This window comes from Rhodotorula toruloides (genome assembly GCF_000320785.1).
Source record: "Rhodotorula toruloides NP11 unplaced genomic scaffold Scaffold1, whole genome shotgun sequence".
Classification (NCBI taxonomy): domain Eukaryota; kingdom Fungi; phylum Basidiomycota; class Microbotryomycetes; order Sporidiobolales; family Sporidiobolaceae; genus Rhodotorula; species Rhodotorula toruloides.
Window position 1 is genome coordinate 152,609 of NW_015622961.1, and position 22,504 is coordinate 175,112.

Sequence of the window (22,504 nt, forward strand, 5' to 3'; positions counted from 1 at the left end):
CGCACTTCTCGCTCACCGGCTCAGGAATGGCTCCGTCGTCTGGCATGACACGCTTACAGCACATGCTCAACCCCCCGCACACCCAGCCACAACAACCGGGCGCACCTCCGCCGACAACTCGCTCACAATCGCTCGTCGACGTCGGCCGCTCGCTCAAACAGCTCGTGCAGGACGAATGGGCACGGTCGAGCCATTCTCGTGACGAGGTGCGTCGACTCATCCCACCCAGACAGCCCAGCGCGACGAGCGTGCAAAGACTGACCTCATCGCTCCCCACCTCAACCCCTGCGACAACAGGACCCGCTCCCACCGCCTCTCCGCCCACAGACAGGCTCGTCCCAACGAAGCTCATCCGTCCCATCATCGCGCCGCTCGATCCCAACCGTCTTTGCAGGCTTGAAACCGGCGTACCTCCCACCTTCGCCGCCTCTCTCGCCCGAGACGCCGCAGATGGGGTTTGCGCCGCCGCCTGGGCTGCCTCCGCAGGGGGAGAAGGTCAGAGGGAGTGCGATAGAGACGGAGGATGAGGATGCGGCGATGAGGGTCGCCGTGCAGGCGAGCTTGAGGGACGCGCCGCAGGTTCGTCCGCCTCGCTTCTCCCCCTTGTCTAGCACGCTCAACGTCTCCCGTTCGCAGGCCACTCCTCCGGCCGTACGGGACGAGTTGGAGGAAGCGCTCGCCACATCGAAAGAGGAAGAGGCCGCCCGCCAACAGCGCATCTCGGCACAAGAACAATCCGACCTCGACGCCGCTTTGCTCGCCTCGTCGCAAACTCAACACGCTCGTGCTCCCTCGACCCTCCCATCTCGCACAGCCTACCTCCCCCGCCTCTCCTTCGAATTCGACTCTGACCCGCCTCCCTCCTTCCTCCCAACCGAATCGGCCCCCTCCGCCTATCCAGCCGAGAAATCCCTTCTGTTCCCTCAAGGACGCCCAGCACTCCCGCCTGGTGCTGCGGCGGCGTGGGACGACGAGAGCAGGGAGATGGAGATGCTTGCGCTTGCGATCAGGATGTCGGAGGAGGAGGAGAGAGAGAGGAAGAGGTTGGAGGAGAGGGAGGTCGAGGAGGTTGTGAGGCGGATTGAGGGCGAGAGCGCGAGTGCGGGAGGGTCGACGGACGAAGAGGGGAGCTCGACGGGCCATGAGGGGAGGAAGAAGGGAAGAAGAAGGTCGTGGGTTCAGCCGCCGCTGGCTTCCTCCCTTTCGCGGACTTCTTCGCCGCCTCTTCCGCCGGCCCCTCCTGCACAAGCTCCTCCAAGACCCGCCGCGCCGAAAGAGACGATGTCGGCGACGACGATGGCAAGCTACCGCACCGCGCCCGAGACGCCATTCAGCAACCTCACGCGCATCGGCTCCGCGGAGAGTCAGGCTTCGACGGCCTCGGAAACGCACCCGCCGCCTCCTCGTCGCGCACCTCCTCCCCCTCCCGCACCACAACGACTTCCCCCAACTCCACCCGACACACCTCAAGTTCCGCAATCCTCCACCCTCCCCGCTCCTCCTGCCGTTCCCCCTCGCCCACACCCACCTCCCGGACCCTCGTCCGCCTCTTCTCACCACCTCTCAGTCAGCACCGACTCGACGCGCGACTCGGGCTCGCCACTCGAGATGCCTTACCTCACTCCCTCGAGCTCGTTGCGCAGCTCGAATCGCGCCGAGAGGGAGGCGAGACCTGCGATTGCGGGGTTCTTTGATGAGGTTATTGATGCTGAGGGGGCGGAGCGGGAGAGGAGGGTGAGCGGGTCGACGAGTCGGTCGATTGACGAGGAGGAGGAAGAGGGCTTGACGTCTGCTTTGTCGGTTCGCAACCCCGACTCGCGCCAATCTACTCTGAGCTCAACCACCTCCACCTCGTCCTCCTCGTCTTCCGCCTCCGCCGCTGCGCCAAACCCAGACCCAACCTGGGACCCCTCGGACCTGCCCGTCTTCCCCTCGGCCTCAATGGGCATCTCAGCCTATGCGAACCGCTCAATGTCGGCTATCGACGAGGCGACGGAGCCGGCTTCGAGTATTGGTGGGGGAGGGGAGGAGAGCAGGCAGGGGAGCTTCCCGAGCACGGTTTCGGTTGAGCCGGCCGAGGGAGCGAGGAGTGAGGGGGAGTGGTTGAGGGGTCTGGGGGGAGCAGAAGGCGAAAGGGGAGGAGTGCAAGTGGGAAGGTCGCCTGAACCGACGGCGGGTTCGTCCCTCGACACGCCTGCGACGCCCGTCGCTCCTGCGCCTCCTCGCAGGACAGACTCGGCCACGCCCATCCCGCCCGTCACGCACGCCGACGGCATGCGCTTCGGCTACCCCGCCGAGTGCGCCCACCAACTCGGCCATGTCTGTCCGCAAGACGGCTTGTCGAACCAAGGCGCCGTGCCCGAGGCGATCGAACTCGGCACTTCGGCGTCGTCAGCGGGCGAGAAGCGCGATAGCTGGGCTATCGAGGCGCAGTCGTGGGTTGCGCTGCTGAGGTCGCTCATGTGGTACGGGGACACGACGGTCGTCGCTTCCGCCGCCGACATCGCCGCCAGTGCGACTGCCCGATGCGCGGCGAACGCCTCGCTCGAGTTTCGACCCGACGACGAAGGTCTCCCAGTCGTTCGACTCATCATCTCGCTGGTCCCGCCGCACGAGTCAACTCTCCGACTTGCCGCTCACCGCGAGTTGAGCGTTCAGAAGGCCAACGTCGCCGACTCCTCCGCCAAGGGGAAGGGCAAGGCTCGCGCATCAACCACGGCTCCGCAAATGTCCTTCCACCTCCCCGACGTCCTCCACCTCCCGACGCGCCTCTCCAGTCTCGCGATTCAGCTTTACTCGCTCCGTCACCTCGCCTCTATCGCGCGCGCTACGCAGCCAGCCAAGTCACCTCCGCCTCCGTCGCTCGGCTCGTCGGGCGAAGTGGAGGGTTACGCTGCCCTGCGCGAGTTGGCAGACGCAATCGCGCTCCTCGCCAAGGCTGCGCATGACCGGCACGCGTCTGCACCAGCTTCTTCGACAGGCGCGGAGACGCAGACGAGCGCTCCGCAGACGCCCTCACCGTTCGCTGGAACGTCCACCGCTCCAGGTGGCGCAGGACAACCGCCGATGCTCGGTCGCGCTACTCGCGAGGATCAAGCCGAGCGCCTCATCGACCGATTGCGCGACCGCCTCCGTCGTCTCAAGCGCAGCAGTCCAGCGTCGACTCCATCTGTCCCGCCCACCGCCGACGGGAGCAGCGCAGACTACGACGAAGAGCACGCTCGCCCGAGCTTCACGAGCCGGTTTTCGTCAACCCAGCACGGTTCGACGGGCGCTGATGGGCGAACGCGGCTCGTCAAGCCTCCGCCGCCGTCGAGGGTGACGCAGGTGCCGAGGAGCGAGCGAGTGTTGATTGCGCAGGCGAACGACGAAGTTGCGCGAGCGCCGCCTGAGGTCGAGCAAGGTGGAGCAACTACGCCTCAAGCAGAGCTGGATCGACCGCCCCTTCCGCCGAGGGACACGAGGAGGAGCGAGCAGGCTGGACGGGCGAGGAGCGGGAGCGTGCCGACGGAGATGAGGTACATGCCGGTTCTCGGAGCGCGCTGAGTGCTTGTACATAGCTGTTGTCCCCTCTGCACATTCGTCTATCCTGTATCGCCGGACTTGTAGCCTTATCGCAAAAAGGCCGGTTGTCGACCTTCTCGACTCGACGAGCGCTCTCTCTTCGAAACAGCGATAATCCGCCTGGCTTCAGCATGTGCTACGACTTCCAAGGACCCGCCGCTGCCTTTGCCCTCGCCTTCTCCTCCTTAACCCATTCCCAGAACTCGTAGTCGAGGTCGCTTCGGTCGCCCACCGAGTTTCGCAGCAGCGTCACTCCATGATGCTTGCACAGCGTCAAGATGTGCGTGGTGCACGCCTTAGGGAAGGCCGCCAAGTACGTTGGAATCGAGAACGTGACGAGGTTCGGGAAGTGCGCCATCTTCTGCCTGAGCTCTTCGAACGACTTCGCTTCCTGGCCCGTTGCCAACATGGTGCCGCGCATATGGCGAATGCCGGGATATGTTTGGTCGACAAGATGAGCAGTTGCCTCCGACTCGGCGAGCCCGTCGCCGAGGATATCAGGACGTCGAGAATACGCGACGTCTCGGTCGGTCAATGTGCTGACGGTGACTTCGAGCTGGAGGTAGGTGCAAGAGCCAATGCGAGACTCTTCCGCTTCCGGGGAGTACAGGAGCTGGAGGGTGTCGAGTTGCTCGAGGAACGCGCGGTCGAAGCCGAGATAGTCGAAAGACGGCCAGAGAGACCAGATCTCGGCGAAGTAGGCGGCTCGAAGCGACGGAAGGCGCGCTGGGGTGAACCCGCTGACTTCGATCGCGGTTGACGAGTTGACGGCGAGGACGACGAGCGAGGCGAAGCTCCAAGGGCCGGCGGGAGCGCAAATCCGTAAAGCCGTGTCGCTGCCGACGGAAAGTCGTGCGAGTTCTGCGAGGCAGTGTGGTCAGCGCTGGAACACTGCAGAAGCCGTCGAGAGGTGGCTCACTATCAAGCGAGGCGAAGGGCAGCAGAGGCACGACTCCGGTCGCGTTCGAGTAGAGCCTCACGTCCACCGCCTCGAGCTGCTTCAGCTTCACAGCTGCCGCTTCGAGCAGCTCGTACGGAATCACGTTGTCCTCGACATCTCCCTCCCACTCTCCCGCAAATACCAACCGCCTGACCTGCTCCGCCTCCTTGTCCGCCAAGTCCTGCAAGGCCGCGCAATCGTCCTCCGACTCGACCTTGACGACGCCTCGATACAGCAGTTCCTTCGCTAGTCGCTCCCACCGTCGACACACTGTGAAACAAGCGAAGAAGGCGCGGTCCCAGTAGCCGCTGAGAGGCGCGCGGTGCGAGTCGAGGATGTGGCTGACGAGCTCGTCCGGCAAGCGGTCGAAAGGAGTCATGCTGGTGCGTACGATGCGGGAGAAAGAGAGCATGGCGGACAGATTGCGAGAGACGCAAGGGAAGATGGGACGATTCTTGGAGGAGGTGCGTGCGCAGGCGGATTGTCCGTTACCAAGGGGATCGATCCGCGGAGGCGGCAGGCCGCGAACGAGCGAAAGAGGACGTCAGCGCGAAGCGAGACGAGCGAGGAGATTCTCCTGCTGGCAGAGAGCGAATTGCTGAGCAAGAGTCTCGCGAGGAGCGAGACTGTGGTCGAAAGCCCTGCGCACCTGTTGCAGTCTAAAACTTTGACTTCCTGCGCTCCTCCTTCGCCCACTCCCAGAACTCGTAGTCGAGATCCGACCTGTCGCTCACCGAGTTTCGCAGGAGCGTGATCCCTCGAGCCGCGCAGACCTCCTCTATTCCTGCCAGAGCAGAAGGAGCCAGATCCTCGAAATACAACGGCACGGATATCGTGGCGAGGTTCGGGAACTGCGCCAGTTTGAGCTCGGTGGCCTCGAGGCGGCTCAGCTCGCCGCCCACGTGCATCGAGGAGCGTAGGTGGCGGATGCCGGGATAGACGAGGTCGACCACGCAGTTGGCTGTCGCCTCACCATGCTCGACGCATGTGGACGTCGGGTAGATGTACGTGACGTCCGGGTCTAGCGCCTGGGTCGCCGGGTGTTCGAGCTGGAGGTAGGTGCAAGCGCCGATCTGAGAGTCTTCTGCGTCGGGGGAGTAGAGGAGCTGGAGGGTGTCGAGTTGCTCGAGGAGGGCGCGGTCGAAGCCGAGGTAGTCAAACGAGAGTTCGGCGGCGAAGATCTCCGCAAAGTAGGCGGCCTTGAGCGACGGAAGGCGGGCCGGGGTCAGCTCGCCGACTTCGACCGCGGTCGGCGCGTTGACGACGAGGACGACGAGAGAGGCGAACGTCCAGCGTGCCGACGTCAAGACGAGGTCGTACGCCATGTCGCTGCCGAGGTAGAGTCGTGCGAGCCCTGCGGGGGCGTCGTCAGCGTTACCGCCAATAAAAAGGGCTGAGAGGGGCCGCGACTCACGAGAGAGGGAGCAAAAGGGAACGACAGGCATGATACCGACCGACTCCGACTTGATCCTCAGTTCCACCGCATCCAGCTGCTGCAGCCGCCTCGCAACTGCCTCGAGGACCTCGTACGGGAACACAGCAGCTCCCTCCTCTCCCTCCCAGTCTCCTGCAACTACCAGTCTCTTGACCCGCTTCACCTTCTCGCCTGGCAAGTCCTGCAACCTCGCGCAATCCTCCTCCGACTCGACTCTGACGACACCTCGATACAGCAGCGCACGCGCGAGTCGTTCCCACCGTCGGGATACCGTAAAGCACTCGAAGAAGGCGCAGTCCCAGTAACCGCTTAGAGGCGAGCGGTACGAATCGAGGATGTGGCTGAGGAGCTCGTCGGGCAGCCTGTCGAAGGGGCTCATGCTGATAGCGTGGTCGTGAAGGGGCGCAGATGTGAGGAAAGAGGACGCGCGGGCGACGAGGAGCGAGAATGGGTGCGTGCGCCGCGGCTTGTCCGAGTCGAACGGCTTCAGCAGCCAAATCAGCGCTGTGTGCCAAGTCAACTCGTAGAATGGCAGGCTGGGAGAAAGCGAAGCCCGGCCGTGCGCGAATTCGCCTGCCTCGTCTTCCCGTCTTCAACCTCCCTCTTCGCGCCAAGTCGCCAGGAAACCCTCTAAGAATACAGGAAACGAAATGCGCACGTCTAAAGCCACTCAACAGTGCCTGGAGGCTGTGGGAGAAGCAGGAGAGCGTGAGCGAAAGCGAAAAGTCCGAGAAGAGCGGGAGGAGCGCACCTTCGAAGTAATGTCCATGACCACCCGGTTCTGCGCACGCGGCGATAGTAGCGTCGCCAAGACGTGCAGCAGAGCGCAAGAGCGTGCAAGAAGAAGGATTCGGACGAGTCGAAAGGAAGGCGAAGTCTCGTCAGCAACCGCTTCGGCCGCCTCTTTGCAAAGGGGGAACCGCCAACGCACCACACCCTGCACCTCGTTCGTGATGCGGTTCGACATTTTCCGCAAGATGGCAGGCGGGAAGTCGAACCAGTCGGCCGTCATGAAGTCCTCGGTCTTGACGGCGCGCAAGCAGATGACCTGCTCGTACGTGCGGCGGTCGCCCTGGACGCCGACGGCGCGGACAGGCAAGAGCGCGCAGAAGGCCTGGCTGATCTGGTCGTACAGGCCGGCCTTGCGGATCTCGTCGATGAAGATGTAGTCGGCCTGCTGCGCGATGCGGACCTGCTCGCGCGTGACTTCGCCGAGGATGCGGATGGCGAGGCCGGGACCGGGGAAGGGGTGGCGGCCGACGAGGTGTTCGGGGATCTTGAGGAGACGACCGAGCGCGCGAACCTCGTCTGCGGATGTAGAGCGTCAGTGATGGCACCGTCTCGGTCGACGAGCGCACTCACCCTTGAAGAGCTCGCGCAAGGGCTCGATGAGCTTGAGCTTCATGTCGTCGAGGAGACCGCCGACGTTGTGGTGCGTCTTGATGGTCGCACTCGGTCCCTTGAAGCTGATGCTCTCGATGACATCCGGGTAGAGCGTTCCCTGGAGGAGCCACTCGATCTCGCCGTAGTCGCCGCCCGCCTCCTTGACCTGCTTGTCGATCTCGGCCGCCTTCTCCTCAAAGACCTCGATGAAGGTGTTGCCGATGATCTTGCGCTTCTGCTCCGGGTCGGTGACGCCCTTGAGCTTGCCGAGGAAGAGGTCGGACGCGTCGACGACGGTGAGGTTGACGCCGAGGTCCTCGCAGAGCATCTTGTGGACCTGCTGCGCCTCGTTCAGCCGCAAGACGCCGTTGTCGACCATGATGGCGTGGAACCTGTCGAGGTGTGCCAAGTTAGCGAGACCTCGTCGTTGACTGTGCGGGTTCGTACCCACCGGTCGCCGATGGCCTCGTGCATGAGCTTGGCCGCGACGGACGAGTCGACACCACCGCTGACGGCGCCGATAACCTGTCCCTTCGGTCCGACGAGCTGTCGGATGCGCTCAATCTCCTTGTCGATGAAGGATTCCTGTCGGCGAGAGTGTGGGCGCGAGAACGTTGAAGAGAGAGTGCGGGCGGGCTCACCATGGTCCACCCTTGCTCGCAACCGCAGATGTTGATGACGAACCGCCGGAGGACGTCCTTGCCGCGCAGCGAGTGGGTAACCTCGGGGTGGAACTGGATGCCGTAGATGGGCTTCTCGTTGTGCGCAATCGCCGCGAAAGGCGCCGACTCGGTCGTCGCGACGGTCGTAAAGTGCTCGGGAAGGGAGTGGAGACGGTCCGAGTGGGACATCCAGACGGGCGACTCGGCGGGGAGGCCCTCGAAGAGCTTGTTGAGGTGGGCAGGCGCCTCGGGAGGCTGGACGAGGACCTTGATGATGGCCTCGCCGTACTCGCGGTGGTCGGACGCCTCGACGCGAGCGCCAAAGTGGTTGGCCGTCTCCTGCGGGGGTGCGAGCGGGTTAGCGCCCGGGTATGCCGCATGACGACGCCTCGACTCGCCTGGAGACCGTAGCAGATGCCGAGAACGGGAACGCCAGCGTCGTAAACGGCCGGGTCAACGCGAGGAGCGTCCTTCTCGTAGACCGAGAACGGCGAGCCCGAGAGGATGATGCCTGCGTGGGTAGCTCCGAGTGAGCATTGATCGAGCTACGAAGCGACTGGAGCGCACCCTTGGGCTTCCACTTGAGGTCGGCGAGCTTCTGAGTGCAGGGGAGCATCTCGCAGTAGACGTTGAATTCGCGGCATCGCCTGACGATCAAGTGCGAGTACTGCGAGCCTGTGATAGAGCTGTCAGCACGCTCCTGCGCGTCGCACTGAGCCCGTTGCGCGCACCAAAGTCGAGGATGAGGATCGAGTCGAAGCTCTGGACGATCGAGTCTGCGAGCTGCGCGGGCGCGGGTTCCTGTCCAGCGGGGGGTGCGATGGCAGCCATCTCGAGCAGTACAAGCGTGCAAGCGGGCGCACGAGCAGCGGGGCAGCGGTGCCCAAGACGGAGAGAGAGTCGCGCTCGTCCAAGCTGGCCAAGTCCCGGACAGGGGCTCATCAGCGTCGGGTTGCTCTTTGAGAGGACGGTGTCGTGCTCGCCGTAAGGCATCGTAGGACTTGTCTTTGCCGGTACAGTGCTTGAACAACGCTGGCGAGAGTATCGCTCCTTCGAAATGTCCCAGGACGGCCTGTCCTCGACGCTTGCGACCTCCCTCTCGCTCGCAGTGTTGACTCTTCTGCCGAGGTCAGGGATTGTGATTTTACAGCTCGCAGCCTTCAGCAAGCCTCTGTTCTGGCTGTAGGACAGCTGCAGGCCTTCAAATAGAACAAAGTACGCCGTTGAGAGGAGGCGAGGGCCGCTTGGGAAGGCCTTGCCGATGTAACGTGCAGGACCTGCAGAGCATACTTGGCTTGAGATGCGCATCTTGGCCATTCAGAGCTGTGAAGATTGCTGGGAAGGACACAGGATGAAGGCCAATATGTGCTTGAAGGGGAAGACAGCGGGTGCTTGCCCGTCGAGCCGCCAATCCTCACGTCTGGACTCTCTGGAGTCGTCAACGCACGCCATGTTGTGTATCGCCTTACACAATCAGCTGCTTGTGTACTGTGGTGTGCAGACTTTGCTGTCACAGATACCAGCGGTTTAGCCGGGCTTGCGATGCAAAAGTGGTCTGCCTCCCTCTCAGGAAAGCAACGCAAATGCGGCAAAAGATAGTGATCCAGCCGGGATTCGAACCCGAATCGAACCCTCACATACACAATGTATATAGGAGGGGCTCATGTTACGCACAGAAGTCGAGGAGATCGAGACGAAGCTCTGGACCATGGGGTCTGCCAGCCAGCACCACGGAGCATGTCTGAGCATCTGTGCTGCCGCAAAATGCTCTACAAACATCCAATTGCCCAAGTGCCCCAGCACAGCTCCCCACCTCCATTGACAAAGAAACTCCCTGCAACCATCCCTCGAGCGCGCGCGGACCGGCCGAACATCTGTATACCATTGACAAGCCCTTCTTGACAACAGGCAGAGCAAGGCAGGCATCACAGCACTGGACTCGCCCACTTTCCTCAGCTTCGCCGGATCGCAACCACTTGGCGTAGAGCCTCGACCGCCCCGGCACGCTCTTTCGCGACTTTGAAAGCAACGCGGGCGACAGCGAACATGCGGGTGTCAATGACCTGGGTTACTGGAGCAATTCTCTGCGCTCGACAGACTACTGCGAGGAGGAGGAGGAGGAGGACACGACGGAGGAGGAGCAGGAGCAGGAGCAGGAGCAGGAGCAGGAGAAGGCTAAACTTGGCCAGCGTGATGAGGGCAGCACCAGCACTCCGCCTGAGGTCGCAGGTCAGAAGACCATGAGGCCAGAGATGGTGGACTTGTCAAGCTACAAGTTTGATCGCAACGTGAGCGCACGACGCCTCTTTCCTTCAGAGGCATACTCACACTGCTGTTGCAACAGGATCTCACCCTTCGCCTCTCTTTCAAGACGCTCCTCGGCCTGTCCGATACCAGCCCTCCCCTCGAAGCCTATCTCTCCGCCGACGACATCGACCGGGACAAACGTCCTCACAAGGCGTATGCGTGCACGCGCTCGCATGGACCGGGTGTTTTGCTTGGGTCAAGGCTAGAGGAAAACCGTCTGCTTTCCCAAGTGCAAGGACCTCATCTTCAGGTGCCGGTGAGCTGCGACCTGCTCTTGTCGTCACCGCGCTGCTGACAGCTTCTCGAGCAGAACTCGCCCCTTCCACCCATCGCCTGCTTCCACCTTCCCCTCTTCCGCCACGTCGGGAATTTCATCTGGTCCGTCTACACCAAGACTGAGTTCTTCCGAGACTTCCTCTTTACGCACGAACTTGTCGAATGGGCTGGGTGGTATGTTGAGCCACGTCTCCCACACTCAATGCACGCTGAGCCCGTCCCTTCTTCAGTGGATACGCCGGTACGATCGTCATCCAAGACAAGAACATCAAGCCGGTGTCTGAGATGGTTGCGGCTGCGAACGCGTTCTACAAGGTGTGTCGACTCCACAAACCTCCGTCAACCGTGTGCTGAGTGTCAGTCTGTGCAGCATCTCTGCCCCGACCTGACAGCCGATCCTCTTCGCCTCGCTGTTGTCAAGACGCATGGTCCCAGCCAGGTTCATTCTAAGCTGTTCCGGGCCTTGAGCCGCGACAAGACGACCCTCGTGGAGACGAAAGGGGCGGCAACCCTTCCACACAAGGCTACGGACGAGGGATGCAGGTTGGCGGCCTCACTAGCCGGACCCTCTCCGTCGAAGACCTCTCTGTCTCCTTCATTCCGATCGTGGCAGACAACTTCGTCAAGTGCGCCGCGGATTGGGATACTTCGATGAACGCCCTCGTGGAAGAGGGAAGCGTCCATCGGTTCTTCGCCGACCTCGACTCGTTGGACGTCTTGTGGGTGATGGACAAGGACGTTTTCCCGGTACGTCCCGCTCACAGTTCAGTAAGAGAGTTGTGCTAACATGATCCGCGACCGCAGGCACCTACGCCAGTTCCGCCCGAGACGCCGCCCTCGAGACGCTTCGTTCCAGCGCTCCCAAAGGAGGCTCCTCCGGTTCGCAAGAGGCGACGCGCTGCACTGACAAAGGAGCAGCTGGAGAAGATGGCCGCCGGGCAACGCAAGGTATGTTTGGCCACCTCCTCGCTTTCCCGCTTTGGACGAAGATGTTGACGGTTCCATACGTAGAGCCACATCGCACAACGTGGCAGGATAGCCGCTTGATTCGCAGCGCAGCTCACCTCGCCCAATGGCTGGCCGGTGCGTCTTGCAGTCAATGTCTCGTACATTGCGCTGAGGAAGTGCCTTGCAGACGTTTCTGCGGGCTGGCGGGAGGAACGCTCCGCGAGATTTGGAATTGGTGCTGAAGGACCTTTCTCGGTCGCGAGTGCTGAAGGGCGTTGTCGGGGTCTCGCGGGGCGACGTTGCGCGCGTCTGCCCCGACACCTGCGCCCGGACAGGCGTTCTCGGGTACGCTCCGCAGTCTCGTGAGTCGCTTACTGACTTCATCCGTCGCTCGTGCTCGACTACGGCTGGCAAGACGGCGGCCAAAACCGGCTACTCCATCCACGTCGACTTCCCCGACCCGTCCAAACCCCACTTCATGGTCCTCGTCAAGCACGATCTCCGAGGCATCATGACGACCCTCTCGGGCAACGCTGTCACGCTCGAGGATGGCAAGCGTCACGGGCGATAGGAGTTCGAGGCCAGACGGATCTCCTGGATGAAGGCGAAGGGTGCCGGCGAGGCTGCCACGGCAACAGCGCCCCGTCTCCAACGGACCCATCATCCCCTCGATCAACCGCCAACATTTGACGACGCGGGACGAAGGCAGCTGCTCCTCTTGGGGCTGTTCGATTGGAGGGTCGCCCATGGGCTGTGGTCGGCAGAAGACTCGGACAAGGCGGAGGCGCTCGAGGCCGAGGACACAGGCGAGGGACACATCTCGGCTACCGGGGATGGTGCAAGAGTGTCGCAGAGGCAGGGACCGGGATCAGGAGGCAGGATTGCTCGGAAGGAAGGCGAGGGTTACGGGAAGGCACGCAAGACCGGCCGTGCATCTGGACTCTTCTACCTCATTCCCTAGCCCACTCGCTGACTTGCTTGAACAGCACCCCTCACGCTTGAGCTCCTCGCCTCCTCGACCGCCAAGCAGATCGTCGCCGTCCACACTCACAAGCAGCTGGCAGCGTTTAGGTCGAGCGTCCCGGGCTGGAAGAAGACTGCCGTCCGTCTAAGCGGCACTCCGACAGCGGCAGAGTCGATCCAATTCCCGCCTAACCAGATCATCACATTGGCGGAGCAGACGGTGAGTTCATTCCTCCTCCATCGCGTTTGCCTGACCTCACATCTTTGGTCTCCATAGATACGAGACGCGCGACAAGAACTGAAGAAGCGCGCCAATGCCTAGGATCCTCGCCAGCGAGTCCCGCATTCTCGCCTTCGACTCCTGCGCGCTGTGCCAGTAACTGACCTTGCCATTCGCAGACACTCGCCACTTCCGTCGCTCATTCTTCACCCGTACTCGTCGTATCTTTCATCTGTCCAGTCACAACGGTCCTCGACGAATCCTGCGCGCTGCGAATCTACCATCTCCTGCGTCGGGATGTGTGCGAGAGCGTGTTCGAGAGCATATTGGTTTGCCAGAGGCTTGGAATAGAGGTCAGGAGGAAGTGGGGCTCAAGGTGCAGGCAGAGCGTGCTGCAAAGGAGAAAGGATAAGCTAGCGAGGAGAAGCGAGTAGCCGAGAAGGCGGCGGAGTGAGCGATGTTGTCCTCTGCGGGCGGGAATGGGAGTGTCACTTTGCAAGAATATATGCAGCGGCCGTCGAGCTCCACAGCGAGGCGTCCCCTTGACGCCGGAAGGCTGCCCCCTCTGTCGATGCGACCTTGCTCTGGGACGAACACCTTCAAGTCTTGCTTTGAGTGCGGCCAGGCAGTTCAGTCGACGGTACATCTTCCAACTGTGCTGGGAGGCTGGTTCCCATGCTATCATTCGACGCGCGCACCTTGACAGGCTTGGTTTTCTCATCGCCTCTTCACCTCGTCTCACGCCTGCTCGACATGACTCACTGCCCCGTCTCTACCCGGTGCCTCGGCTTCTCAGTTGCAATGGAGAAAGCCGGGCCTCTCGACAGTCTCCCTCTCGAGATCTGCGAGAAGATTTTCGGACGACTCTCCCGTCGCGACCGGCTCAACCTGTCTTCAATGTGCCGCCAGATGAGGGCACTGTTCAACTGTTGCCGCCACCCAATGCTCATCAGCGACCTCACTGTACGCGAGGCGTTCTCGTACGGGACTTTGTGGCAGCGTCTCGAGCACATTTTTCACTCGCCAAACGAGATCGAACAGTTCAAGCGCCTCAGGAGCTTTGTCAAGGTGCATATTCCGTTCCTGTTTCGTTGACTGGACCAGCTCACGGGGTTTGCGGCATAGGCAGCGCAGGTCACATACGGCCTCGTTCTGGACTGCTCTACTCCGGCTTGTGCTCCCTAAGGTCCGTCAGGTTCACCACGAACAGGAAGCTATTACGTGCCAACTATTGCTCCCACAGCTCGATTCCTTCCGGTCTAGTATCGACACCGCACACGCACGCCTTTTCATCGCCTGCCTCGAGGAGGATGATCCCGACGTAATGAGCCTTGTCAATGTCTTGCGCTTAATTGACGTCTGCACTCTCGGCGCAAGCAAGGACGAGCAGTTAGCGGAGCTGTACATCCTGCGGATTTAGACTCGTTTGGCGTTCCCCACTGATGGACTCTTGTGGACCCGAGCAGGCATCGACTCGCATCACAGGCGTCGCCGGGTGCCTTGCAGTGGCTTAAACGGATCGCCACTCGCGCTGATGAGCCGCTCACCTGCGTCCCCTTGATGACAGGCTTACTCATCTGCGCAGTCATGATCCCAGGCCGGACACCGCCGTCCATCTTGAAGCAATTCCACCCTGGCGCTGCAAATCAATACCTTGTCTGCGCTGACCTGCGCGTCATCGACAAGATGATCCACGAGCGTCTCGCGAACGGAGTTTTCCCGTCCAAGGTGCGTTCACCTGAATCCTCCACTACCTCATGGTTCTCCACCGTTAATATCCAGTCTATCCAGACATTCCCCGTCAGCGTTGGAGATTGTGTCTGCCTCGCTCAGCCTCGATGGGTGGCTTCGACCGCTTCCGCCGTCCGCATCATGGATGGGTACGCCAACGACTGCCTCAAGTTTGGGTTTGCAGACCACAAGGAGCAGGACTGGTTCCTGGTTGAGAAATTGCTGTGCAGATGACGTGCGCAGCTGCATGTGCGCGGCGACTCTGCCTTTTTCTTCGTTCGGTGCGTCCCCTCCTGCCCCAGCATCTTGCTTACACTCGGCTGATTGGGCCCTGACCAGCTGCGACAGCGAGTCTCTACGGTACGACATCCCAACACCGATACCATGTCCAAGCACAATTCGCAGCTGTGTGTCGCCCGCTGTCGAGGAGTGAGTCTACGGAAGAATTCCTTCTGCAGACCCCTGGCTGATATGCCTTGGACCCGCAGGATCATTCTCGACGGCGTGATCAAGCTGGGAGATGCTACTTCCCAGACGTCTATCCCGGCTGCCTTTACCTGTGCGACGCCTTTCCTCACAGTCTGCGCCTCTCTCCCTGACTTGCGCTGATTGCGGACCCGTCAATGCAGTCACGACATTTGACATCCTCTCCCTCAAAACACACGGCTGCGCCGCTGTATCCCTTGTCGACTACTCGCTCGCGGCACGAAAGCGGGTTCTCTCGGACTGGCGTGTCATCTCTCCGCGCGAAGGCGACCTTGAGATCCACGGCTACAACATCAAGCAGTCACTATCATTGGTGCAGGCCTTGCTGCAGAGGGAACTCGACAAGGGGTGAGTCTGGCTCGTCTGCGGTCAAGTTAAAGGACAGGCCTGACTCTTAACCGATGCGCAGCGGCGTCGGTATCATCCTCAAGTCTGGTCGAGTGAAATACCTTCTTGGCAACCAACAGCAGGCGGTCTGGCTCAGGCTAGACGGCCGTTCCTTGTAAAGTAACCCACTCTCTTCAAGCCCGGGCTGGGTTCGCGTTTTGGCGTCCGTTTAAACGCAATCATTTGTTTGCTGGCTTGTGTAGTTGATTAGCTGCTGAGTGGGGAGGACACAGGACGTAGGCCGGTACTTGAAGGGGAAGACAGCGGGTGCTTGCCGTCGAGCCGCCAATCCTCACGTCTGGACTCTCTGGAGTCGTCAACGCACGCCATGTTGTGTATCGCCTTACACAATCAGCTGCTTGTGTACTGTGGTGTGCAGACTTTGCTGTCACAGATACCAGCGGTTTAGCCGGGCTTGCAATGCAAAAGTGGTCTGCCTCCCTCTCAGGAAAGCAACGCAAATGCGGCAAAAGATAGTGATCCAGCCGGGATTCGAACCCGAATCGAACCCTCACATATGCAATGTATATAGGAGGGGCTCATGCTACCCTTACACCACTAGACCCGATTTTTTGTGTTGTCGTCCCCCCCTCAGCCAATATAACCTATCAACAGATCTCAGCCTCGCGGGACTTGGCAAAAGCTGAAACAGAGGCAATGGATGGTCCAGCCCATGGCTGATGTGACCCAGCCATGTTCTGTGATGTCTGAATGAAGAGAATGAGAGTATAGGCCTTTGGTTGGGGTTCAGGGCGGTTGCAGGTCCTCCCCAGCTTCTTGTGGGCTCCTTAGAGCTACTGTAGACTCACCTTGGTGGACGCAATCTGCACAGATACCTGGGCACAAGAGTGCTTGTTAGTGCGGAAGAAGTTGATCCGACGAGGAGGTGAGCGGGCGAGAAACGGGATACAGAAGTGCGGACGCAAGCGGACGAGCCGGGTGTGCTGTTATGAGTGACAAGCGAGGAAAAGCGAGGCACTTGAGCAGCTCTGAAGTGAGCCGAGCGGGACGATAGGAAGTGCCGGAGGAGAAGAAGCAACGCGAACGATGAGAGCGAACGTGTCGCATACCTGCCCAGCTGAAGAGGTGTGCACTTGAGGAGGCAATCTTCAAAGAAAGCACTCGCAGCGCAGTCGAGCGTCGGTGAAAGCGAGCCTCGAGAGCAGCTTCTCCTGCTCAGAAACCCCCAACCCATCGTGAACCGAGATCGATAGCGCGTTTTCACTGCCGCTCCTTCCTCGTCACTGCCGTCTAGACACCGCCGAACCATACCCAACTCCGCTCGCGCGACCTTACTTGAGGGCGGCGAAGATCTTGGGCGCGGCCTGCGAGAGGGCTGGAAGTCAGCGATGCGCGAGGACAAGGGGAGGGAGATGCGGACGTACACACTCGTCGACGCAGTGCATGTAGTGGACTGTTGGAGGAAGGAGAGTCAGCCAAAGCACCACGGCGAGATCAGGGGAGGAGGGCAAGCCGAGACCGGCTTCCCAAGCGACGCTCAGCCACCAACCCTCGGGCACGCCGACTCACAGAGCTCCTCGACGCAAGTCTCGTTGGGCACGATGGTCTTGCCCGCCGCCAAGCGCTCGCCGCACTCCTCGAGGTGGTGCTTGAACTCCTTGCAGACCTTGGTGTTGCCGCATGCTGTGGGCAGACTCGAGAGTGTGTCAGCACCGAGTCTACGGCTTGAGACCCCCTCACAGCCGCCCGCCGCCGCGACGGAGAGTTCAGGGAGGCGATGAAGACGCACCCTCCCGGATCGCCTCTGCTTGCTGTGAGGAGCGAACGAGAGCGTCAGCCTGCGTTTGACAGTACAGAAGCCACGGCAGTAGCGCCGCCAGCCCCGCCAGCCCAAGCGAAAGCGCCGCGCCCCGGCACCCGCCTCGATGGTGCTTGCCGACGAGACGAAGCGAGCGAGAGAACAGTCGGACGCACGTCCTCGGGGTCCTCCTCGTCCTCCGACTCCTCCTGGGCCTGCTGCTGCCTCTCGCCGAGCTCGTCCTTGTGCTGCTGGGCCTCTTCGGGGTCCGAGATGGTCGAGGTTGAAGTGTCCGACTGGGTCGCCTGCGACTCGCCCGCGTGGACGCCTGCCTGCGACTCCATGCGGAGGTCTGACGGGAAGAACGACTCGAACAGGCTGGACAGCATCGTAGGCGGGTGAGCGTGTGTAGCAGGAGTGGTCAAGCGAGCGAGCGGATTCGCCCAAGTCCACCTTGCACCCGTTCACATCGCTCGACAGCAGCTTGGTGAGCGCGAGCGACGCCAGAATGGACTCGCTGTTCCCGCAAGACTCGTATGGGACTCGCCCCGTGCTCGTACTCGGTCCGCTCGCCCTCTCGCCCTCCTCCGCTCACTCGTCTTGGCTCACCTGGCTTGAATTCTCCTGCTCGCATGATCGGGTTCTCGTGCGACAGACGGCGGAATGGGAACGACACTGCAGGCACCTCCCTTCGAACTGGGATTGGACTCGGCGCTGTGGTCGAGCGAACTCCTCGCGACAGAGGACGGTCGCGCACAGCTCGAACGGCTCCACAAGACCTGGCTCGAAGCGGGTGCAGACATCGTCGAGACGTGCACGTGAGTCGGGCGATTCCTAAGATTGCAGCGGACGAAGACGCACTAGGTTGACCTCCTCCGCCGCGCAGATACCAATCCTCCCTGCCGCTCTTCCTCCCCGCCTCGCCTTCTCCCGCCGACAAGTCGACCGCCCTATCAACCATGAACGCAGCCCTCCCGCTCGCCGTCTCATGCTGCTCCTCGCACACCTCCTCGTCCTCCCGCAAGCCTACGACCGCCCTCTCGCTCGGCCCGTACGGCTCGGCGCTCCAGCCCGGCCAGGAATACAGCGGTGCATACCCGCCTCCTTTCGGACCCGCAGAGACCGCCGCCAAGGATGCCAAACCCGCGTGCTCGCAGGAGGCGCTCGACCTCGTTCCTCTCCCTCTCGACGAGGTCCGCGCTGGTCTCGCTTCGACTGCGAGCGACGAGGAAGTCCACCTCGCGGCTTGGCACCTCCAGCGCCTGCAGCATTTCTCTCAGTCGCCCGCCTTCGACGCCGGCATTCCCCTCCTCGCATTCGAGACCGTCCCCTCTCTCACCGAGATCCTCGCCATTCGCCGCGCGATGCACGTCTTCTCAACCTCTTCCATTCGTTCCAACTCGCCCAAAAAGACGTTCTACATCTCCCTCGTCTTCCCCCGTATCAATGAAGGCACATCCGCCGAGACAGTCCGATTCCCCGACCCTTCGCTTGCCCACCTCTCTTCGCTGGCGGACCAAGCGCCTCTGCTCGTCCGTGCCGCACTCGAGCCGCGCGAAGGGTACGCAACGCCTGTCGGGCTCGGCTTCAACTGCACGAGCCCACTGCACGCCTCGTTCGTCGTCGAGGCACTCTCGTCCGCCATCGCCTCCTCCGCATCGATCTCGCAGGCGCAGACGGAGCCGTGGCTCGTCTTCTACCCCGACGGCGGAGCGATCTACGACGTCCAAACGCGGACGTGGCAGCACCCCGCTGGGCTGACGGACGACGCGTGGGCTTCGCTCGTAGCGAATGCTGTGAAGGTTGGAAGGGAGGCGCGTGAGGGAGAGGTTTGGGGCGGTGTGGTCGTTGGTGGGTGCTGCAAGGCGGGACCGGGGGCGATCAGAGCGCTGAAGAAGGAGGTTGTGAGGCGGGGTTGGGCGAAGGAGTGAGCGAGGGGCGCGTCGAGAAGGAGCGTCGCTGATAGACTGTTACAAATACTTGCATTAGACGCGCGACGTAATAGAATCAGACTCGGACAGCCAGACTTCTCACGCACCTCCCGCCCTGCTGCTCGAGTCCTCCTAAAACCCCCTAATATACCCGCTTCTTCCGCGACGCCCGTCCCATCTCCCCTCTCTTTCACGCTCATCCACCCGTCCTCCCTCACGCTCCAGCCAAACGCGCCTGCACAACCTCAACGGCCTTCCTCCACCCCTCCATATCCAGCTCCTCGCATTCCTGGATCCGCTCGGCTTTCAGGACGATGAAAGGGTCGATGGAAGGGGGTGTGGAGGATGAAGCGAGCGGGATAGCGAGGTCGGGGACGGGAAGGGGGTCCTGGGACAAGGAGGAGGACGATGTCAGCTGCACCTCGCATCATGGTGGAACGTCGAGACCCACAGAGAGCGCAACCATCTCTCCAGTGACCATCAATCTGTCCTTTAGTCTCGGCGGGGGAGCCTCGCCGTGCAACACAGCGAGCGAGAGATCAACCAACACGGCGCTCGACCCGTCTGCGAGGAGCGCGAGCGATTGCGAGGGAAGGAGACCGACTACCCTGTGTGTAGTCCCAGGGGCTGTCAGCTTCGCGCGAGCTTGGAGAGGATGGGAGACGGGAGGGACGAACCGGCCGACGACGCGAACTCGAGGAGAGGTGGTTGCGTGAGCAGCTGGGAGCGAGTCGAGCAAGCACAGGCGAGCTGGTTGAGTAGGATAGCCAGACGGCGGCATCGACGCGTGGGAAGTGAGCGGACGCTGAGGAGAGAGGAAGATGTCAAACGGCGAGGTTGGCATCGAACGAAGGTCTCCGTTGTCGCTGGGGATAACTTCAGCTGGGTTGGTCTACGAGTTCAAGAAGCTGCGCTAACAGGCGACTCACTCGAGAAAGAGAAAGCGGTCAAGCTCCTCCTTCTCCTCTCGAGGTCAATCTGCGAATGCTGCTGCGATTGCGAGGGTTCGTAAAAGTCATAACGAGCGAGCGATAGCGGAATACAAAACGAGTGATAGAAGTCTAGTGAAGCGTGCGAGATTCGTGAGAAAGTCGTCTTCGCCGCCGGCGAAAGAACAGGTCAGAGGCGCACAGCGCATCCGCATCCTCCTCCTCCACCCTCCGAGAATGATTGCCGTGCCATCACATGAAAAAGACCTCACCCGCCCCCTTTGCGGTACTGCTCCCTTCCCCCAACAACTTTGCCAAACTCCCACCCGTCGCAGTCGACGGCCTACTTCCCTCCCTCTCGGCCTTCTCGGGCTCGGGCGGCCCACCAGCACCGGGCTTGACGGGCACAGGACGGACGACCGACTCCACCCGCCCGGAGCGCATGAAGGAGAGAGCCTCGGCGGCGTCAAAGTCTGATTCGGGCGAGGGATCGGGCGAGGGTTGCTGCTGCCGTGAGGCGGATTTCGGAGGCGAGCTTGACAAAGCTCGAGGACGAGTCGAAGGATGAGGGACGTTCCGCAGAGGCGGGAGGACAGGCGGAGGTGATACAGGTCGTAGAGGAGGCGGATACATATGTACGTGTGCGTGTGCGTGTGCGTGTGCGTGCGGGTGCGCGGGGTATGCGTTCGTGCGTGTCGGATCGAGCGGGCGAGGCGGAGCGGGGGTCGTGAATGCGAATGGTCGAGGGTGGGTGTTCGGCGGAAGGCGAGGATCGGGCGCGGTGAACGCCAGGCCTTGCGGGGCGGTCAGGACGCCTGGATGAGGGTAAGCAGGCGGAGGCGGACCATGTGCGCGGTAGTCGTGCGGGTGGAACGATTCCGAATGGACTCGTCGCGCGTTCGGGTTCGGCGGGACATATCGCCATCGTTCCGCCGCGCCGTGCAAGCCATGCGGATGCGGAGGCGGCGGAGCTGGCCGAACCATGCGCGTGTCATTCGCCGCGTCGAACGAACTCCATGGTCGCTTCCGAGCGGACGAGTCGAACAGCGCTTCGTTCGCTGCGGCGGACGAGGCGGGTGCGGATGGGCGTCGAGGTGCGGGAGCGGCCATCGTAGCTGAGACGCGACGTGCGGGGGCTTTGGCGATGAGAGGCGGTTCCCGTCGAGGTCCGACTGGCGGTTCTTCCGGTGCGGCGTCGTCGAGTCTGGATGTCCAGACAGGTCAGGTTCGCTCGAGTAAAAATGAAGTACAAATTCGACGCACCTCGAGCCAGGGCGCCGTACGCGCAGTTTGATGCCTTGCTGCGCAAAGGACTTGGACAGCTCTGTCGATTCTGCGGGCGAGACCTGGGTGAGCGGCGAATCGTGCAAGGGAGGCAGAGGGACGCACTGCTCATGCCGGGGAAGCGCTTGCTCGAGTAGACCTGGAAGACGTCGGTCAAGACGCTCGAGCAGAAGCGCACGCCGTCCCTGCGCAAAGCTGAAGGTCAGCGCGCCCTCGAAACCGGGACATCCGGTGAACGCACTCTGTCAGCTCGTACAGGCTCATCTTGAAGCGCCATCGTCCCTCGGTGCGGATGCTCAAGTCGGGAAAGACGAAGCAGCTCTCGTCGCGGAGGTGAAAGAGGCTCGAGACGACCGTCCCCGCGACAAGCGCGTTCTTGCACTCCGCCGCCTCGTCAGCCTCTTCCTCCCCGTCCTCGGATACGAGCGACGCAAACATGAACAGGGTGTGGGTGAGCGTCGGGGTGGTCAAGTCGTCGTCGGTCAAGAGGTGTGCGGGCTTCTTGCGCGCGGAGGGTCGGCGGATGCGCAGGCGGATGATGGGCGGTGGGTCGATAGGCCGCCTGTCGGCTTTCTCGCCTGAACCAGCCATGCGAGCCTGGCGAGGTTGCCTGTCGCAGCGGTCCGAAAGTCAGCCAGGCGATCCGCAGCGACTCGTCGAGCATGCTGTGTCCCATCCAGCTGCTTAGTCTGTCCGTCCAGCACTCGCGAAGACCCTCATTGCCCGCCTCAAACGCCCGATTCTCCCGACCAAGGCGCCTGCGCGAGTCGTGTGGCCGAAGAAGCGCTGCGGAACAGGTGAATGGGATGAGAGAGACGCACTGTCGGACGTCCAGGGCGTACATCCTGCAATCTCGAGAGTGTCAGCTTGTCGCATCTGCCTGGAGCCACTCTGCTGGCCCTGTCGGGTGCGAGGCGGAACTCGCGGCGGACAGGAGCTGGCGGAACAAGCGGCTCACGAGGCGCGAGGCGACGCTTGTGCGGCCGCGGGTGGTCGATCTGGCGGTGGTGGCATCGCGTGGTGAGCCTGTGCGGCCATCCCAGGCTCGCAGAAGTGGTGCTGGCGGTGTTGAGCAGTGTGGTGTGGAGAGTTGTCGCGAGGAGACAGAGTTTCGGCTGCGGGTGCGATGTGCTGACGTGTTCGTACTGCGTTCAATTCTCCGTTTCTTCTGCTCGCAGAGCCCCCGAGCCCGCGACGATCCTCGCTTCCAATTCGCTCCGACAGTTCTTCCTCGTCCTCTCGCTCGCACAGCTCCTCCTGCGCGCTGTTGTGACGACTCGACGACTCCCGAGACCCCTG

General features: G+C 61.9%; 11 protein-coding genes across 11 annotated transcripts; 5 read left to right on the forward strand and 6 right to left on the reverse strand.

Moving 5' to 3' along the window:
• Positions 1 to 26: 26 nt before the first annotated feature.
• Positions 27 to 3,546, forward strand: RHTO_00063 (ubiquitin interacting motif protein; the record flags this gene model as incomplete). Its single annotated transcript, XM_016413747.1, has 3 exons — positions 27 to 206; positions 298 to 579; positions 637 to 3,546. 3 exons carry the CDS (start codon positions 27 to 29, stop codon positions 3,544 to 3,546), a joined length of 3,372 nt encoding a protein of 1,123 aa, XP_016276754.1.
• Positions 3,547 to 3,700: 154 nt separating this feature from the next.
• Positions 3,701 to 4,916, reverse strand: RHTO_00064 (uncharacterized protein; the record flags this gene model as incomplete). The annotated part of the gene is made up of 2 exons (XM_016413748.1): positions 3,701 to 4,425; positions 4,484 to 4,916. The coding sequence occupies 2 exons, from the start codon at positions 4,914 to 4,916 to the stop codon at positions 3,701 to 3,703; spliced, it is 1,158 nt and encodes a 385-aa protein (XP_016276755.1).
• A 247-nt stretch (positions 4,917 to 5,163) lies between these two features.
• Positions 5,164 to 6,318, reverse strand: RHTO_00065 (uncharacterized protein; the record flags this gene model as incomplete). Its single annotated transcript, XM_016413749.1, has 2 exons — positions 5,164 to 5,858; positions 5,919 to 6,318. The coding sequence occupies 2 exons, from the start codon at positions 6,316 to 6,318 to the stop codon at positions 5,164 to 5,166; spliced, it is 1,095 nt and encodes a 364-aa protein (XP_016276756.1).
• Positions 6,319 to 6,599: 281 nt separating this feature from the next.
• RHTO_00066 (GMP synthase (glutamine-hydrolyzing)) lies at positions 6,600 to 8,815 on the reverse strand (the record flags this gene model as incomplete). Its single annotated transcript, XM_016413750.1, has 9 exons — positions 6,600 to 6,626; positions 6,691 to 6,720; positions 6,871 to 7,247; positions 7,302 to 7,714; positions 7,774 to 7,907; positions 7,964 to 8,323; positions 8,368 to 8,495; positions 8,552 to 8,659; positions 8,716 to 8,815. The coding sequence occupies 9 exons, from the start codon at positions 8,813 to 8,815 to the stop codon at positions 6,600 to 6,602; spliced, it is 1,677 nt and encodes a 558-aa protein (XP_016276757.1).
• Positions 8,816 to 9,748: 933 nt separating this feature from the next.
• On the forward strand, positions 9,749 to 11,614 carry RHTO_00067 (uncharacterized protein; the record flags this gene model as incomplete). The annotated part of the gene is made up of 8 exons (XM_016413751.1): positions 9,749 to 9,775; positions 9,970 to 10,272; positions 10,329 to 10,547; positions 10,602 to 10,741; positions 10,798 to 10,882; positions 11,036 to 11,314; positions 11,372 to 11,515; positions 11,579 to 11,614. 8 exons carry the CDS (start codon positions 9,749 to 9,751, stop codon positions 11,612 to 11,614), a joined length of 1,233 nt encoding a protein of 410 aa, XP_016276758.1.
• A 499-nt stretch (positions 11,615 to 12,113) lies between these two features.
• On the forward strand, positions 12,114 to 12,800 carry RHTO_00068 (uncharacterized protein; the record flags this gene model as incomplete). Its single annotated transcript, XM_016413752.1, has 3 exons — positions 12,114 to 12,444; positions 12,502 to 12,698; positions 12,756 to 12,800. The coding sequence occupies 3 exons, from the start codon at positions 12,114 to 12,116 to the stop codon at positions 12,798 to 12,800; spliced, it is 573 nt and encodes a 190-aa protein (XP_016276759.1).
• Positions 12,801 to 13,640: 840 nt separating this feature from the next.
• RHTO_00069 (DNA ligase) lies at positions 13,641 to 15,421 on the forward strand (the record flags this gene model as incomplete). The annotated part of the gene is made up of 11 exons (XM_016413753.1): positions 13,641 to 13,766; positions 13,828 to 13,884; positions 13,942 to 14,099; positions 14,165 to 14,193; positions 14,266 to 14,426; positions 14,490 to 14,639; positions 14,673 to 14,710; positions 14,778 to 14,858; positions 14,918 to 14,988; positions 15,059 to 15,263; positions 15,325 to 15,421. 11 exons carry the CDS (start codon positions 13,641 to 13,643, stop codon positions 15,419 to 15,421), a joined length of 1,173 nt encoding a protein of 390 aa, XP_016276760.1.
• A 1,173-nt stretch (positions 15,422 to 16,594) lies between these two features.
• On the reverse strand, positions 16,595 to 17,450 carry RHTO_00070 (ubiquinol-cytochrome c reductase complex 17 kd protein; the record flags this gene model as incomplete). The annotated part of the gene is made up of 5 exons (XM_016413754.1): positions 16,595 to 16,627; positions 16,688 to 16,716; positions 16,833 to 16,946; positions 17,053 to 17,074; positions 17,238 to 17,450. The coding sequence occupies 5 exons, from the start codon at positions 17,448 to 17,450 to the stop codon at positions 16,595 to 16,597; spliced, it is 411 nt and encodes a 136-aa protein (XP_016276761.1).
• A 119-nt stretch (positions 17,451 to 17,569) lies between these two features.
• RHTO_00071 (homocysteine S-methyltransferase) lies at positions 17,570 to 18,992 on the forward strand (the record flags this gene model as incomplete). The annotated part of the gene is made up of 4 exons (XM_016413755.1): positions 17,570 to 17,624; positions 17,717 to 17,879; positions 17,948 to 18,208; positions 18,284 to 18,992. 4 exons carry the CDS (start codon positions 17,570 to 17,572, stop codon positions 18,990 to 18,992), a joined length of 1,188 nt encoding a protein of 395 aa, XP_016276762.1.
• A 214-nt stretch (positions 18,993 to 19,206) lies between these two features.
• RHTO_00072 (uncharacterized protein) lies at positions 19,207 to 19,836 on the reverse strand (the record flags this gene model as incomplete). Its single annotated transcript, XM_016413756.1, has 3 exons — positions 19,207 to 19,380; positions 19,444 to 19,600; positions 19,670 to 19,836. The coding sequence occupies 3 exons, from the start codon at positions 19,834 to 19,836 to the stop codon at positions 19,207 to 19,209; spliced, it is 498 nt and encodes a 165-aa protein (XP_016276763.1).
• A 337-nt stretch (positions 19,837 to 20,173) lies between these two features.
• RHTO_00073 (velvet factor family protein) lies at positions 20,174 to 22,243 on the reverse strand (the record flags this gene model as incomplete). The annotated part of the gene is made up of 6 exons (XM_016413757.1): positions 20,174 to 21,125; positions 21,185 to 21,254; positions 21,311 to 21,390; positions 21,447 to 21,815; positions 22,027 to 22,050; positions 22,164 to 22,243. 6 exons carry the CDS (start codon positions 22,241 to 22,243, stop codon positions 20,174 to 20,176), a joined length of 1,575 nt encoding a protein of 524 aa, XP_016276764.1.
• Positions 22,244 to 22,504: the final 261 nt, after the last annotated feature.